At 38.4% G+C, this 18,157-nt stretch overlaps 1 protein-coding gene across 6 annotated transcripts in view; it reads right to left on the reverse strand.

The window, feature by feature from the left end:
* Nucleotides 1–624: 624 nt before the first annotated feature.
* Nucleotides 625–18,157, reverse strand: part of ehmt1b (euchromatic histone-lysine N-methyltransferase 1b) — a 37,259-nt gene continuing 19,726 nt past the window's right edge. For 5 of the 6 annotated variants that reach the window (XM_077496830.1, XM_077496826.1, XM_077496831.1 and 2 more), the window contains 23 exons: nt 15,908–16,136; nt 15,646–15,794; nt 14,425–14,568; nt 14,227–14,295; nt 14,015–14,114; nt 13,733–13,864; nt 12,883–13,160; nt 11,458–11,690; nt 10,739–10,954; nt 10,570–10,652; nt 10,352–10,458; nt 9,787–9,909; nt 9,535–9,636; nt 8,799–8,903; nt 8,563–8,717; nt 7,803–7,973; nt 6,668–6,812; nt 6,509–6,586; nt 5,031–5,146; nt 4,068–4,154; nt 3,502–3,580; nt 3,108–3,283; nt 625–1,746 (listed from right to left, as the gene is read on the reverse strand). In XM_077496830.1, the coding sequence (XP_077352956.1) occupies nt 1,557–1,746; nt 3,108–3,283; nt 3,502–3,580; nt 4,068–4,154; nt 5,031–5,146; nt 6,509–6,586; nt 6,668–6,812; nt 7,803–7,973; nt 8,563–8,717; nt 8,799–8,903; nt 9,535–9,636; nt 9,787–9,909; nt 10,352–10,458; nt 10,570–10,652; nt 10,739–10,954; nt 11,458–11,690; nt 12,883–13,160; nt 13,733–13,864; nt 14,015–14,114; nt 14,227–14,295; nt 14,425–14,568; nt 15,646–15,794; nt 15,908–16,136 (3,267 nt within the window). In that variant the 3' untranslated portion in view covers nt 625–1,556. The remainder of the gene's footprint in view (nt 1,747–3,107; nt 3,284–3,501; nt 3,581–4,067; nt 4,155–5,030; nt 5,147–6,508; nt 6,587–6,667; nt 6,813–7,802; nt 7,974–8,562; nt 8,718–8,798; nt 8,904–9,534; nt 9,637–9,786; nt 9,910–10,351; nt 10,459–10,569; nt 10,653–10,738; nt 10,955–11,457; nt 11,691–12,882; nt 13,161–13,732; nt 13,865–14,014; nt 14,115–14,226; nt 14,296–14,424; nt 14,569–15,645; nt 15,795–15,907; nt 16,137–18,157) is intronic. The other variant, XM_077496828.1, reaches the window with a different exon arrangement.

The raw sequence follows: 18,157 nt of genomic DNA on the forward strand, positions 1-18,157 counted from the left end.
CAGCACGAATGAGTTATGTCTGCAGGAGGCTCCACTTCCAGGGTCGAGTCTGACTTGGACATACAAACTCCAGTTTCTTCCACCTTGGAATGCGGAAAGGCCGCTTCCTGTCAGGCCGTTGTTTAACGAGCTTATCATCAGAAACCTCACTGGGATTTTTTTTATCTGGATGTATTTATCAAAAGCTTTTTAAGTGTTCCTTTTGGTAGTGAGGAAGGGAACAATCAGCACCCCATTGTAACAACTGAAACTGTACTAGATGATGATGTGGCATTTGGCAAAGCATTTTAAATCGAATCCAAAAAATTTGTTTACTCTGTGATTAGCTTCCTGCTGCTTATAATTGGCACTAAGGTTGAGGACATAATTAGTGCATAAATATCATGTAAGGGACTATCAACCAATTGTGCTACATAGAAGATTGCTGCCTTATCTCAACTTATCTTGTCTCACTTCCCACAGGTTACATTTGGAAGATATTTCAGTAATTGTTTACGTTTTAAGGAGCGTAGCAAGAAAGTAATCTGAGGAAGAAATTCCGATAATTACACAAAAGCAAAACCTCACAGTCAACAATGCTGCCTCCAGAGAGGAAACGCAACAAGTGAGGCAGCTGATAAGAAATGCATTAGTAGTAAATTTATTGAAAAAGATACAACCAATTCAAATGCTGTTTCACGGTCCATGAATATGTAACAGAAAATAATGGAAGTGCATTTTGTAGTCTTTTTTTTTTTTTTCCTCCCCAATTAAAGCCTTTGCACAACCGTTACTGCTCCACTACAGACGCTTAAAAAGATATGTTGGAAAAGTCATGGAGCAAAATTATGAGCAGAACAACAAGTACAATTACAAAACTGGAAATAAAACTGAGCATAAAAAAACACCGTAAGGTTCTCTTATCTTACAAACCATGTTCACCCGGGTAATGAGGAGCATGTAAATTAAAAAAAACAAAAACAAAAAAAAGAGCACCGTTTTTGTTACTCCTTATCTGTTATTTGTCTACATCATTTGTGGGACATTTTATCACACAATTAAGTTCCCCTTCAACAGACAAGCTTAATAAAAGCTCCTTCCATTTACCTTATCAAGGAAGGACTCAGCATCCTTGTCTTTTGTATCTTTACTGACAAATTAACCCACCCCTGACATCATTTGTCTTTCTCCAAAATGTAGGCAGTTTTCACATGCTTGAAAAAGAAATGATAATGAATTGACAACTTAACTGTACATATATACGCTGATTTTGGTGGAATGGTCCTCAATAATCGACAGCAAAAGGCCAAGTTCTTCTTGCCAGTGAAGTTATATATGAAATGTAAAGACTGTTTCAATTGTCCTCGTTTCTGTTTGATGAACTGGTCATGCTGGTCATATGTAGCGTGGCGGCGAATAAGGAGCAGTACATTCTTCAGGGGGTCCAATTGTGCATCTTGTTCACCATCGCAAAACGTTTTCCCAACGCTCGAAGCTTCGTGTCTCTAAACAGTACAAGTTGGTCTGGACGTCGGATCCATGAGACGTGTGGAAATAAGATGAGTGCCAGGCAACTTTTAAGTGGGGCTGGAGGGGCCGTTGGAGGAGCTGGTGTCGGGGGAGGCGTTGGGCTGCTGCTGGTTCTCCGGCGTGCTGTCCGCCTGCAGCGACGTCATGGCCGCAGACGAGTACTTGCACTTGGAGGAGCCACACTCACAGCTGAACAACTTGCTTTTCACTTCCCAGAAATGGTCGCCATAGTTAAATCTGAGAAGCGAGCAAAAAGAATGTTGCCACTTTATTAGGTACCCCTGCACCCATGCAGGTAATCATTGAAAGAGACAACGTGCAAAATAGAGCTAGATTGTTCCTTCCTAGTGTAGATGCTATAAAATACTAAACATTTTGCACAAAACAAGCCATAAATATATATTTTTAAACATTAAACATTAAAAGGATACTTGACTCATTTAGCCATTTCCAGTAGTAAAAAGTTTATATTTAGTCTATAATTATCTCATTCGCTCGCAGCCATTTCCCACAGAAGCAATCCCGTTCGCTCCTGGCTATTTTACTGGATTTTGACTGACTTTGCAAGGCCCACAGAATATTGTGTTCTATTATAAAAACATGGAACCTATTAAAAGAAAGATTAAAGTCTCTTCTTTCATCAGGAAAAAAAGTATGCTTCTATCTTTTTACATTTTGCAGCAATTAGCATTAGAATATAGCTAAGTTTAATCAATTTTCACCAATCTATTTAGAATTGTGAGTAATTGAGATGTTTTTTCAACATGCCCTTGGTTGATATTGTTTGCTCTGCTGCCACCTGTTGGCTGTTTGTGTAATAACTACCATTTCAACTGTTCTTAGCATAAAAAACAAAACAAAAACAACAAAACGTATAAATACGTCTATGGGACACTTATAACATTTAAAAAAATATATTTATACTTTTTTGGGAGCAAATGAGTTAACGGAATAACTTCATTATTTCTTCACGTACAATTAATACCTGTAAAACATATTTTGCCACTTGCTGTCGACTGAAAATGAAATCCGGTTTGCTCAGGCCTCTGGTAACAACCAATCATAGCTCAGTATGCAAATGCCCAATGATAGCTCAATTTGCAAAACGTCACGTGACCAAACCTGGAAAACAGGTGAGCCATGATTGGTCGTTACCTGAGCTCTGAGCACCTGTGACGTCACTTTCAGTCGACATCAAGTGGCAAAATGTGTTTTTAACGGTATTGTACATGAAAAATAATGACGTTTTCTAATTAAATCTAGACTAAATATTAACTTTTTATTGCTGAAAATGTCTAAATGAATCAAGGATCCCTTTAACACCGTAAGCAAAATCCTGTGGAGCAAAGGAGTGGTAGCTATTGAACTTGAAAATATATTTTTTTCAAACTTTGTATGTATTATTTTAACATCGCTATTTTTGACTGTGCATTTACAAATTGTGAATAACTATACTACAATCTTATGTAACTTTATGTAAACCCACACTTTTTGGTACTGTTGGACAAGAGTACTCATTGACCAGAATTTTAAATAATAATTATTTTAATACAGTGGTAACATCCCTAATCATAATAAAGAAAAGGAAGCTTTCTTACCCGAGCTCTTCTCCTGCCTTGATGTTTTCACTGGCAAAGAAGGCAATGTGTGGGAAACGCAGGTCCTGGTGTGTGGTGAACACTCTGCAGGCAAACAAGTTGGGCTCGCACATGTGGTTGAGGAACCGGCTGATGTTTCCATAGAAACGAGCGTCGATGCAGTAAAGATCTTGTGGCTGAGAGGCAAACAAAGAAAAGTACTACTAACAACAAGACCAATTCCGGAATGTCAAGACACAATTGCATTGTATCCCGATGGAAGTATTCCAAAAAGTCATACAATATCGGTCAGTTAGGATTGCTACCCTTCATTATTTTTGGCAATGGAAACTCTGCGCATCTTCGGCCAGGGTCTCGTTAAGAAAGCGGATGGATAATATTGACTGTACTGTACCTTGTCATCTAAACTGAAGAGGTACGCATCGTTTTGCCTCATTTCAGCTTCTGCTTCGGAGATGATCTCACCTACGTACCTGTCGACAGGCGGAAGTCAACTTCACTCACATGCTACTGCTGACGACGCATTTCTGACTCTCAAAAGGTTTATCAGATTCAAAGTAAGATTTAATTCAGTTTATAATTAAACCAATAAATAATATTTAGGGAAAAATAAACATGCATCAATAGTGCTAAAAAATCCCAATGATAAAACCATTAGTTATTCAAAATATTCTATCAAACCTGTTCCGTCTGTGTTTTTTAAGATGCTTTCATTTATCAAGATTAATTAAAGGGGTAGTTTTCAGTTTTTTTAGTTTTTTTTTTTTACAGAAACCACTACGAGGAGAAGGCATGATCACATTCGTCATTGCAAGCCACTATGAAGGGCCATGTTTGAGAATCGTGCATGTCAGTGACAGGTAGGGAAATGAGTGAATTGATCTTACATTCAAATCTGCTTGCTGTTTTCAAACTGAAAACTTCCCCCTTAAGTTACAGGACTAATTAACAGAGACTTACTCGCACACAAAGGTCCCTTGTGGTATGTCTTGTAGTGCTCGGACACCCCAGCCCTTCTTACTGGTCCTAAAGAGCTCAAGCCTGGTCCTGGGTTACATGACATAATATTGGTTTCTCTCTTGTTATATTCAAGTATGTGAATTGTGCATTCTTTTTCCAACAGCACTCTACCATATTTTTCAGACTATTTTGTTGTATTACCATCAGTGGCCAGAAGGTGGCAGTAATTTACCAAAAGTATTTGCCAACTGCCAAAAGATAGTAGAAGAAGAAAGCAGTGCACATTCAAGCATACAAATATTATCGAATGCATCCATGATTAACTCAATTGCTCCCAATAACGTGTAAATACATTTTTTAAAAATGTTTTAAGTGTCTCAAAGATGTATTTATAGACGTTTTTTTGTATTTTTTATGCTAGAGCATACAGAAGGCTTTGATGCAGCCTCTCAACTGCAAAGAACGGTTGCAGAAATGGTAGTTATTACACAAACGGCCAAAAAAAAAAGCTAAATTACTTAAGAATTTTAAATACATTTGTGAAAACTGATGAAACTTAGCTCTCTTCTAATGCTAATTGCTGCAAAACGGAAACAAATAGAAACTTTTTTTCCTGATGAAAGAAGAGACTTTAATCTTTCTTTTGATAGGTTCCATGCTTTTATAGCAATATAACACAATATTCTGTGGGCCTTGCAAAATCAGTCAAAATCCAGTAAAACAGCAGGGAGCGAACGGGATTGCTTCTGTGAAAATGGCTGGGAGTGAATGAGTTAAGGAATGGAGATTTGGGGTGCGAGTACAAGCTCTACTGTTCTTGTCAATTTCCCCCCCAAAAAAATATTCCTTATACTTCGAAGCGACTTATACTCCTCCAAATATATGTTAATTTTATGTCTCCAACAAACCAAAAGAGTTTGCTTTCATACTTATCTATACAATTACTAAAAAAATCATCTTTACCTGAGTCCGTTTTGCACCACCCTGTTCTTGCAGGTCCGCCAACAGGAACAAGCATGGTTACACTCAAAGATGAGAGGGGGCTCCTCACGGCTGAATTCAGGTAGAAGACAACCCCCCTAAAAGTTCAAGATCATTGTTAATTTTAGAAGGGTAAGGTTAAGGCCAAACAGTATGTTGTGAAGCAACAAACTGCAAAATGCTATGAAACCTCTGATAGTGTAAATATTGCTCACTCCAAATGTGATTGTCAGTACAGCAAGTCTGTTTTGAAAGTTATTACACAAATAGCAGAGGACAGGAATAACGAAAATTGTTGTATAAATGACGGCCATTGAAATGCATTGGGGTAAAAAATCGAATACTCTTTCTACATACACAAATGGCCATTTCTCTCAAATATTGTTTACGAATCTGTTTGTGAGCATTACTCCTTTGTCGAAAAAATCCATCCCACATCACAGGTGTGGCATATTAACATGCTGATTAGATGGCATGATTATTGCACAGGTGTGCCTTAGGCTGGTCCCAATAAGGCTCCGTTCACACTGCGGAGCGTGATCATTTTTTGTTTTTTAATCCAATCTTTTTATATACTCGCTCACATTTTTGTAATGTGAGTCACACAAATACCATGATGTGACACGCACGCGCAAATAGCACACGTCGAAGAAAAAAAGAAACACGATGTCAGGTGGCAGTGTTTACGGAAGTAAATATGGTCCCGTCTTGCAACGTTTTACCTCCAGCCAAGACACCGAGGCAGGCGACTATCAGTGCCATATGCAAATTTAGCTGTGCTAACGCGCCCAGCTGATTGGTGACTGTTTCACGGACGTGCTAAGGAGTTTGATTCATGTGTCTGTATAAATTGTGCAAATTCAACTGTGTGAACACCCACTCCTGATTGGTGGACTGTTTTCACGCTCGTGCCTAGTTGGCTGCTGTCCTCGGCTTCCTCGAGCATCAGTTTTGAATGTTGTGTTTACAAACAGCAACAGAAATCAGTCTGTCTCATTTTTCATCTCATATTGCCTGTATAGCGAGTATGACTAAACGCACAAGATAATCAGTCCACTTTAAAGGAGGACAAAATAAATCTGAGAACATTCATTTTTGAGAGGCTGAAATCCTCTGAAACTATCAAATAGTTGTCCATTAATTTCATAATCAATTAGTTGTCAATAAATAAATTGTGACACCTCTAACCCCCACTGTCGTAGTCTACATGAACACCGTATGGCAGGATGCCCAATTCAGAGATTTGGGTGAAATTCAATCTTTTTATGTAGTGGTTCACATTTATTACAAAAACAAATGCGACTTAACATAGAACATAAACATAAACTTAGACCCATATTCCAATATCAATATTGGATCAGGAGTAGACACACCCATGTGTTCCTCTACCCAGATACTTTCACTCTAACTCTGCAACCCACACTTAAAACACATGGAAATCAAAAACGTCTCCATCTTACCGTATCATACCAGCAGCGCAGACTGAGCTGTCCACACATACAGACGCTTGAAGAACAGTCGTCCTTGCAAACGCAGTACTGCGTTGTCATGAACACAAAAAAAACAACTTAGGTGACTTGAGAACAGAAGAGGGACACCGGCTTGAATTCATCATTTACCTGCAAGTGTGTTATGTTTCTATCGATGTTCATCGGGGAGGTGACACAGTTTTCGAGGATGTACTTGTAGTCATCTGGGTATGGTTCACTGTCAACAGCATTGACACAGGGAAGGGGAACTTTCTCCTGCCCGAGAGCAATGTCACTGTACATAAACCACACACATGCAATTTTGAGGGTTGAATTTTACAGTATGCTGCACTAAGCCAGTCCTGTTATCTGGGTTGGGCGATATAAACATTATATTCAATATCAGGTATAAATTTTGCCGAAGGTAGAGATTTTGCTTTATGATTGTTTTATGACCTCGCTTGTAGCAAATTTAGCTTGTAGCAGACATGTGTGACGTCATGCATGTTGTGATCACGTCACTGATCAACTGCTTTCATTTATAACTGCTCCAAATAAAGCGTATGTAGGAATGAAAAAATGGTAGTTTGTTACGATTGCATTGCTGTTCAATTTTTATGTAGTGTTTATTTTTTTTTGTTTCTGTAAAGCGCTTTGTGACAGTTTGAAAGCACTCTATGAATAAAGATGACTTGACTTGTGTTATATAAAACCTAGATTTGGGCTGTGCAATGGGCACTTGTTCATGCCCTTTTGATCTTCAAGTGAATAGTGCAGCTATGCCAATTGTACTGTTTTAATTGAAGATATCAGCAGTATTTTTTGTTTGCATTATTTTGCACCAGAGTGCTGACTTTTAATTTTGATTTGAGATTTACACAATAAATGTTATCCAAAATAAATTTATTCTTTGTTTTTTGTTTTTTTGTTTGTTTTTTTTAAATCAATTTAGCTTCTATACAGGACTATGTAAACCAGCAAGCAAATGATCTATATATAAAAAACAAAACAAAACAAAACAAACACTTAATTCTATACCGTAATATATAGCCTACCGTTACCGTGAAGGGATGCAATTTATACCGTGGCCATATCGCCCAGCCCTACTCTTATTTATGTATTTATTTATTTATTTTAATCTACTTATGTTGACCTCATCATAGTCACAATGATCCCTTATTAGTATTTCATTACCTTTATGCCCTCTTTTAACACTACTTTTATTAATACGAATTCCCGTTCAAGGATTTAAATTAAAAAAAATAAATCACATGTTAATTTGAACCTGTGAAGGCTTTTTTCCACTGCTTGAATGAACCTGAGGTTCTTGGCATCCTTCTCTCTCCTGTTGGCCTGCAGGGCTGCAAACGTTTTGGAGTTGTGGCTGCAGCAGTCTGAAGGGGCTTCTCCTTCACGATTCTTTCGGGACACATCCGCTCCTCGAGATAGGAAAAGCCTGAAGGGCAGGACGGGAAACTTAATATAAATTACTTTTGGTGGGTGGGGTGCATAATGTTTTACAATGTGATTCAACTCACAAATTAAAATTCTTTCAATCATTGGGTGTGAATGCAGACGATTGTTGCTAATAGTGTTGTCAGTACGCATGGGGCCATTATTAGATTCTGATGGTAGGCTAGCCGTGAGAAAAAATATCAAAGTCATAAAATTACATAATACAGTAGTTTGCTCGTGTGATGAGAGGAGCAAGATGGCCACCCTGTCGCTTCAACGCCTTGCATGGGCGTGTATGGGCTATCGGCTATCCAGTCATATATTCTTCTGATCAGTCACAAGACAACATTCACATCCGTAGCTGTGATTGGTCAAAACAAACACGCACAACGCCACATCGTCCAATCAGCTCGGAGTATTGTACAGAATGTCTCGCTTTTCCCGAGGAAATCACCATGGAGCAGTCCCAGATTGATATTGTGGAGAACTTCCTTGAGTGACTCACAATATCAATCTGGATATTGCCAGGTTAGAAAATAGGACCCCAGCCATTCAACTACAATTGGCTTCACAAAACTACAGCAACTTACATGACACAGTCCAGACGATTCTCCCTAGCAGCTATGTGTAAAGGGGAGTCCCCATGGATATTTACAGCGTGGAGATCACAGTGTGCGTCCAGGAGCATTGTGGCAATCTCAACGCTGCCAGAGAACGCTGCCCAGTGGAGACAGATGTTTTCTTCCTGAAATTTTGACCACCATCCTATAATTAGATGTTTGATTTATTTGTAAAAAGTCCAAAGTGCAGTGTGTTTTAGGGCAACCTTGTCTCTGATGCTGATGTCGGCTCCTTTGGACAAAAGCAACTTGACCTGGTTCACATGCTTGTACTCTGTGGCCCAAATCATAGCTGTCCAACCTCCATCATCCTGTAGGAAAAAGGAAACATACTGATCACCCACAGTCATTGTCACAGTATGATCTGCAATCACGATGTGAACAAGCATCCAGAAAAGACAATGGCACAAGCTGACAAATGCTTGAATTTGGTGTGAAAGGGGCTAGTATTGCAACACTTATGCCTTTTTTTTATTTTTTTTTTATTGTTTTTATTTTTATTTTTTTTAATGGAACCGTCAATCACTTGCAGCAAGTCAGACATTCTGAACATTGAACAAGCCCAATTAGCATTGAGACAATCATTTCTGAATGCATCAACAACTAAATGGTTTGGTTGTTTCTTAAAAAAAAAAATAAAAAATAAAAAGTAGAATAAAATCTATAAATAAAATCTATGAATAAAAGTGTATGTTATAGTTTAACAGAGCTTTCTTAAATTTTGGCGCGTCAAGCAGTGATTTCTAGGTGTTTGTTTTGCAGTATTTAATGTAACCACTAAACTCAGCAGTAGTACAGTCAGTGCACAAGAGAGTGGAGCGCTTCCTGTAAGTGTCTACACAAATGTAACAGCCAGTTGAGTTTTAAATGTCTATATTACATGTATAATATTGCTGGACTAAGTCCCAAAATCCAACCTCATAATTACAAAGTGTTACTGACCTGACAGTTGATGTTGACGAATCCTGTATACAGAAGATGCTCAACAATGTTGTAATGACCAGACTTGGCCGCTAGGTGGAGACACGTGAACCCTTCAACATCCTGAGTAGAGTGGAGAATTTAGTACTGACCAGCTTTGGATAAATTGCTCAAAAACAACAAATATGAATGTGACAGACTAACTCAGAAAGGCTCTTTTTTTTTTTTTTTTTTTTTAAATTTGCTGTCTGCCAGCAAGTGACGGCGACAGACCTTGTGCATGGCGTTGGCTCCAGCTCTCAGCAGGTATATGACCGTCTCTATATGATTGTTTTCACAAGCATCCATCAGTGGTGTTCGATGATCTTCGTCACAAGTTTCCAAGTTTGCACCAGCCTTTAAGAGGAGAAACAATGACTCATTTTGAATTATTATTAATTATAGCAGAAGCAAACAAGAAAATGGAATCAGGTCAACAACCTGATGTTTTAATTTTGCATAAATACGAGCCTCCGGACATATTAACCATCTAATCCTGCATACACATCAAATGTCTTTCAAATCCATGAAGATCCTACAAACGCAGCCTGTTTTTAAGGGGCTGGGATAGGGATTTAAAAAAGTTCTGAATTGTAAGTAATCCAAACAGTTCCGGATGGCTAAAACCTACAGGCGACAGGTATGTCTTCATACACAAAGAAATGATGATGGAAAACATAACATCCTTGGTGGATGTAATCAAGCTTATTTACCAAAGTCAGTTGGGTTCAATAAATAGGAAATATGTTCTAAAGCAATTTCATAATTAAACCCTTGGACTAAGGGGATGAGTTCTTACTTGTACAAGCATGTGGCAGATTTCCTTCTCTCCTCCCTCAGCTGCAGCATGGAGAGGGGTGCGTTTATTCTGCAACTCCATCTTAAAGTTGGGATCGATACCGTCCACTGCATATTACAAGAAAATGGAAATCACATCAAAACATACACGGTAAATGAATAATATACAAGGAAGTGGTCCACTTATAATAGAATGACAACATAAAGGTTCAGACTTACCCAGCATGAGCACAACCTTCTTAAGCTCTCCCTGTTTGGCTGAGAGGTAAAGTTGCTTTGGGTGAAAACGCAGCTTCTTGGGTCTATCAAAACAAATGCACAAATATTAAAAAAGGTGGGTATCACATTTGGTGATGAATAAATTCACACTATAGCAATGAAAACACACTTCTCTGTGTCAAGAGCAACAAGGATGCTTTCAAGAGTTTCTCGAGGTGGTCCCTGAAGAACTGGAGATGGGGCTGTTGCTTCGATATCGCCCTGCAGGTCTGAGGTCCTGGAGGATCCAGGAACATCAAAGGAGTCTAGCCCGGTTGCCAAACCAGCACAAAGGGAGCTGTCTGCTCTGCCGTTGCCATCACCCGCCTCAGCTGGGCGTAAAGAGCTGGACATAAAAACAACAGTGTGTTTTATTAAAAGCACAATTTCATCCATCCTTCCATCTAATTGTCCCCCATTGAAATTAATTTAGATGCCAGAAATGCTTTCCAGTCCCTCCAAAAGCACCAACATTTTGTTGAACATTTTAAATAAAGGAAAATAGCACTATAGCTGTACAATATGGAGAATAATTTACAAAAGATGTGCTTATTAAGTTCAATTCAGCCAAAAGTCCAACACAGACACACTGTAGGCCGACTACTTATTTTTTTGTGTGCCTTAGAGGTTATGGCCTCGTGAATGACAGCAGCATTCTTAACACTTTTAGTTCAATCTCCTCCAAGCTTTTCACTTTATGAGTTTCACTGTTTGATCCACTTAATAAACAGTTGAAAAGAATACCAAATGAAGGCTTATAATTTAAAAAAAACTTGCACATTTGAGGCATTCATAAGTTAGTCAAGGTACCACTGCATGTCAGTTAAAAGGTAAACGCAGGTAATTCACCTGCCAGTGGTGGTGTCCGCTCGGCCCTCATGGGCTCTGGGCGGAGCTGATCCGTGAGCAGGTGCGGGCTGAACAGTGGAGGTTGTGTCAGCCTTGGCGATGGTAACCTCCTTGGCCTTGCTGGCCTCGTCCCCACAGTGGGGGCAGAAGCTTTGACCTTTCAGCACCGAGGCACAGGCACGGTGAAAGCGATGTGAGATGTTAATGTCTGGTTGGCATTCCATGAACGTTCCCTGCACAGCCAAAGATAAAAAGTTTAAACTCATTTCTTTTTTAATAATTAGTTCAGTACCCTAAAGCGATACAACACTTATTAATCATCTTCCAGCATTGGATTAGGCATTGTGTACAAAGAATAAAAGTACAAATATCTTTGGCATCTTATTCCCTGAATTTTAGTTTAAACCGATTAAGTGTCTGAATTCGATCGTATGGTGTGTAATGCCATGTTTTTGGTCACGTGATCATAATGACATATCCCGTGCGTAACCGGAAGTCGTCTTCTTTCATTTCAATGGGAATTTGTGAAAAAAAGACATCTTGGATCCCAAATACTGTTCAGAGTAAAGTCCTCAACATGTCCAGTTTCATCTCATTCCGTGTGTGGATGTAGTGGTGGGGGGTGGCCGCTCCTAATGTCACCTGAAGCGTACTTAGCACACGACATGTAGCTTACCCTCGCAGAGGACAAGTCACCCGGATGTTTACTGTCCACTTGGACTCACCGACGGCTGGATCTGCCAGTTTTATCCAGCTTTCAGTTGGAAACAAATCTTTGGCATGTCCTCCATGGCTGGACTACTTTAAAAGAAGTGCTTCTTTGTTGGATGGAGAAATTCCACCTTTGATGTCCACTGTGGGACGTGATAATTCCTCTTGAATTCTTTGTTGTCATTCATTCAAAGTGTATTTTACGCACGCGATACGTCACGATGATCACGTGACTGTCCGAAATGCCCGATACAGTACTTAACGCAAAAATATTCATAAAAAGTGCTATGAAATCACAATTCCTCAACATAAATTGGCTTTTTTTTTCAGGGAAGAGTTGAAATTTCACAGAATAGTTTTTCTTGTGTTCCTTTAAAATAATTTTGGCGAAAAATATGTCAGCTCATGAGTGAAACTATCATAGCTACATTCCCCTATCACTCAACTTTTTCCGAATTAATGCCATTTTTGTCACTACATAATGTGTGGACAATACAACATTTTTTCTAAATTAGAATCCCAATAAAGCACCACATTTTTACCAAGGTCTTGAGCTGAAGCGAAGAACTGACAAAAGGGATGGCACAAATCATTTCCATTGATAAAACAGCTGTAGATGTTCATGACAGCATGTCCCAGTTGATATACTGAAATGGCTTGTAATGGCAGTCCAGTAAGACCGATCATAGAAGAAGAAAGTGAATGAGTACTCACAGCCCTGCAGAAGAAGCCGCAGCCAGGACAGCACTGGTGCTTGAACATGCCGTTGCGGTGGTCCTCACATAGAACTAACAGCTGAACAGAGTTGGAGGGACGCATCATTTCTTGTTTCAAGACAGCACCCTGGCAGCGGGTCAATTGTCCATCAACACTCTCCGTAGCCATGCACTTCCTGTCTGCTAGGATGAGAATCTCTCGACTCTTGGGTGTCTCCATGCGGCAGCTGCACAGTGGTAGCTCCTGGACCTCCTCCATTGTTGAACTTGATGTCTCTGCAAAGACCAAAAGTTATTTCCAATACAGTATAGTACACTTTTTGTCGCTCGCACAAAAACTGTTTGTGGTTCAGACAGTGCTTCAAGAAAGTAAAAACTTTTTTTTGTACATTTTGCTATATAGAACAAGTATTTTGGGGCGACAGTTCATCTTTCAGCAGGACAACAACCTGAAGCCTGCAGCCAAGATATCAAAAGGAGTGGTCCAGCCCAGACATGAATCTGGAGAGATCAGAAAATGGCAAACTTGTGGGATCATATCCAAAAAAAATTTAGTTTGTCATTGCTGCCAAGGTTGCATACCGTAAACAAAGTAACGTTGTGAATAACTTATTCATATTGCTCACTTTTATTTTCAATATATTTGTTAAAAAATAAATAAATAAATAAAAAAGTCATGATGGTTTTGCTGTCGAGAAATTTTGGGGGGAAAAATACAGTACTCCATTTCGGAATAAAACTAACAGCACAAAACACGCATAAAGTGAAACACTGTGAATATTTTCCAAGCAGGCTGTATAAAATAACCCAAGTTATACGGTGGAAAAAGTTAAAGGAAACGCCATCACCTTTTCCATCTGAACTAGTGTCAGGCTCATCTTGGAGTGAGACTTTGTCAGGTGCGGTTATCTGGGAGTGTTCATTTCGGTCTTCTGCAGGCTTCACAAATGAAGCTGGAGGCTCATCGATGGACTCTGGTTCTGGGTAGAACAATAAAAGTAGTTTGTTTGTTTTTTTTTGTGAGAGGGGGACTTTATTCTTTGGCTTGTCATTGATGATACTATGGCAGATGAGCTGATGCTGGCACCCGACAGGCCAATATACTACAGAAAGTAGCTCGGAGTTCTTACCATTGACCTTGGCCATCCTCTTGTGTTTCCCAGATGGCCTGAGCCAGGCATTGTCTCCTTTTGTGTTACTCTTTAACTTCTTTAGACTAGACTCTGCGCTCTGAGGCAAATGGAGGTTCAGTGACGAGATGATTTAGGCATCAGAGAAGTAGTCAATTGTTTGAAACTAGTAGACAAAAAGCTATTTTTTTTTGCCTTCTACTTGGTCTTACCAAGTCAGACTCTGTGCCTTCCTCCTCTCCATCTTCTGCAGATTCTTCAGAATCCTGCTCATTCTCCGCCTGATCACAAGTGTAAGCACAAACACTTAGCACCTTCTGCCACTGTGTTGATTATTGTACTTAGACAAATTAACTAATGTTTTGCAAATTCTATACGTTGGGATTCAGTATTTCCTCAGCAAGCCAAACCTGAGAGATGGACTCGAATTTTGGAGTATTAGCACCAAGTTCCTCTCCGTGTGGCTGCTGCTCTTCCTCAGAAATTGAATCCACCTCATCTGACTCCTCCTCTTCCTCTGATGCATGATCCACCTTCTCTCCATTTACATTTGGCTAGGAGTTAAGACAGAACAAAATGCGGAAAACATCTAATATGACCTGAAATATCAGCATTAAAAGACTGCACACAAACAAAATATGGGCAACACACCGTTCTATAAGATTGGTACAATTTTGCATTTTAAAAGGTGGCACACAAACTTATGTATTGTATGTATAAAATGAAGCATTTCAAGTGTTTTTTTTTTTCTTTCATATTTAGGAGTGCCGCACACCTAACAACACGGCTGAACACGACTGAACAAGACAATCGCAGGGGAAAAAAAAAAAAACACTCTAAAACTACATATAATAAAGGAGTGTGGATATTTCAGAGACTGTTGTTGCCATACATGCATTTCTGCGACAGGGACTCTCCATGCTTCACTTTTTCTGTCTGAGGCATTGAATAGATCGTAATTGGACTGCTCTGCATGTCTTACAAGTTATTTCTACTTTCACCCCAACAGGCTTCATCATTTCAGCCTGAGTAGTGACGTGGAAAAACCCCATTAAGCTCCACTTTTGGGATGCCAAGGTTCACATGATAGTGTTCCCTCGTATTCCGCTGGGGCTTTGGTAAAAAAAATAAAATAAAATAATACCCACAATAAATGAAAACTGCAAAGTAGTTAGCTTCACACCCGTCATCATGTGCGGGCCATAGGGGGCGAAAAGTGAACCGCGTTATAGCAAGGGAACACTGTATATAGATATCCACACCAACATGCAATTATCTCATCTCACTCATATCTGTTTTGTTGGCTGCTTTTAGCAAATGACGTGATTCTGTTGGCAAATAGTCTATTTGTTCTGCTAACATTCACTATACCAGTCAGGAATTTAGAAATTGAAAAAGACTGGCGAAAGGCACCTGATGTGTTTTGAGTGCCTCTCATTACTCTTATAACATACTAGTTTTGAATTGCAGCAAAACTAGCGGTCAATGGTTAGCCACTCATGAGAACTAGTGGCAGAACACAGTTAAGTGTCGTTTCCGTGTCGCTTGGTGTGCAGCAAGCCTTAGAATGGTGGTGAAGTTGTTCAAATTATTACATACTCTTTGCTTTAATACATGTGATGAGCACATACCTCAGGGCTCTTGGCTATCGGGTGTACCACCTTAAACATTTCCAACATTGTCATCTGCCGAAGAATTTTAGGCTTCTTCTTGGGAACTAGGCTGTAAGTTCCCATCCTTCTCTTCTTCTTACGGAAAGACAGACCTCCAGTGAAGAATCCTATATAAAAAGAAGAATATACAGTACACAAAGATAACTGGTTATTTTAAAACCCAAGAACCAAAAAAAATCTCTTTTGTGGTGTATCAGTGTATGTTATTTTTATCTGGAACCTGTGTGACCATGTTGGAGTTTGGATGGAGTTGATGTGAGCGGAGGGGAAGAAACTACTGGAGTTGCTGGTGAAGTCGATGAAGCGGTTTGTGCTGAAGCTGGCAAATCCGAAGGACTTTGAGGTAGATGGTTCTCTGTTGAGCACTGCTGTGACGGTTTCAGTGTGTCGGATGAAACCAAAGTCTCCATTTTGGCATGATTTGCTTCTCTTAATTCCTTCTTGAGAAGCTGTCATTGACAGACAAAGAAATTGTGAGTGTCCAGAATAGTGCAAAGACAAGATATGATTCAAAATGTGGAAGCTGTTGCAAAAACATTGCCTGAGTTTTAGAGTGAATGCACTTTGTGTTTCCCAGTAGTACTGAATTTTGAGTGTATCTAATAAAATAATAAATATGGAGGAATGTTGATAAAGTACTTGGACCTAAAACAAAATTGAGAAAAATTCATATTAATAAATAAATTAATAAATAAATAAATAAATAAACATATTAATTAATTAATAGGCTTTATATTGCTTTTTACAACCTAAAAGCTTTCTGGGGTGGTGGGCATGAATCATGTTTAACTTACTGTACAGCTTTACAGTAACAGAATTGTGATTATATTTGACTTGATTTCAATATGAGGTAACGTATCTGGGTAGAAATGAAAAAGATGCTTTAGAATAAATATAGGGACAAGGCAAAAGTAGAAACGGGACTTTGGGAAGAGAATTGCACAAATATGAAAGCACACTTTAGCCAATTCACAACCACTTACTGATGAAATGAATATTTGAGCGCAATGTGAGACACTCCATTAATTTTAATTATCTACCTAATCTAAATTTCAAATCACAATTATGATGACCAAAATTATCACGTTATCATGTATCATGTCATGCATGTCGCTCATGTAGGAAAAAAAAAATAGTATATATATATATATATATATATATATATATATATATATATATATATATATTACTAAAAAAAAAAAAAAAAATTAAAAATCAAAGATACACACCAAAAATTACTGCAACATTTTTATAAAATTATGTAAATGTATTTTAAACTAAAATATTTGACATGAAGCTCCCCATTACTACTTTTTTTTAAATTTATTTATTTTTTTTTTTACAAATTCTGGTAATTGCCTTGGAAGTACTTCTGCAGTCTAATAATAATAATAATAATAATAATAATAATAAAAACTATACCATACTTATGTCCTACCTTTCTAAGTATGTAAAATAAATAAATAAATAAATAAATAAATACATCGCCATCACGTGCTGCCTTCTTCTTCTATGTTTCATAGTAGGGTAACAGCTGACGATGTGTTTTTCTAATATGCTGTCAAAGTCGTGACCGATTCTTCTACAATTATTAGTGTCTTCTTTTTCATTTGTCTGCTATTACCTTTGATTTGCACACTAGATCAAGAAGCTACCTTTCTCTACAACTACTACTAAAGGAGACTAACTATAATTAAAACAGGAGTGAAATTTGATTACTGGGTCATTCCACCTCCGTTCACCCAGAAAAATGGCATTTTGAAACCTCACCCCTTCAAATTTTAGTAAAATTTGGTGTTGGGGTAATTCATAGCATGGAAAGCCAAGATTTTAGCTTGATTAGATCAATGGCTAATGAGATATCGCGTTTTAAATTTTTGCATTTTTCGCACACATGCATACACGCGCACACACGCACCCACACACGTAGAAAAAAAAAAAAAAGAGCGCAATGATGTTGATATGTTGAATAGGTAAGACTGGCGAATGAACAATACTGAGCTATCAGCTGTCCAACACTAACCAATCAGAAGCTAACATACTTTAGGTAAATGCAAGTGAATGACAGAGAGCAGCAGATTTGACTCATCATCTTAGCTACTTGTATAAAAAAATATATCAAAATGTATGAATGTGTCAATAACAAATGTACAAATAAATATTTAACAAATTAACATAAATGCTTGATCCTCAGAGTGTGGACCTTTGCAAAGCAAGGTGTCTTTGTCACTGGCAGCACCCAACACTTCAAAAGTATGGATGTTTAATGACATGGTTAATCTCTGCTAAAGCAATTACTATCTCCTTATTTGAAAACCTGACCGAAAAGTATTGGCACAAACATCCGAGTTGTACGCTACGGGTATTTCTCCTAAGTTAATTTCTCGCAAATTTGCCACTTAAAAAGTCACAAATTTACGAGTGTTTTTCTTGCAAATGTGCTACTCTATCAAGCCGCATGTAGAAAATT

This window comes from Festucalex cinctus, chromosome 15 (assembly GCF_051991245.1).
Source record: "Festucalex cinctus isolate MCC-2025b chromosome 15, RoL_Fcin_1.0, whole genome shotgun sequence".
Classification (NCBI taxonomy): Eukaryota; Metazoa; Chordata; class Actinopteri; order Syngnathiformes; family Syngnathidae; genus Festucalex; species Festucalex cinctus.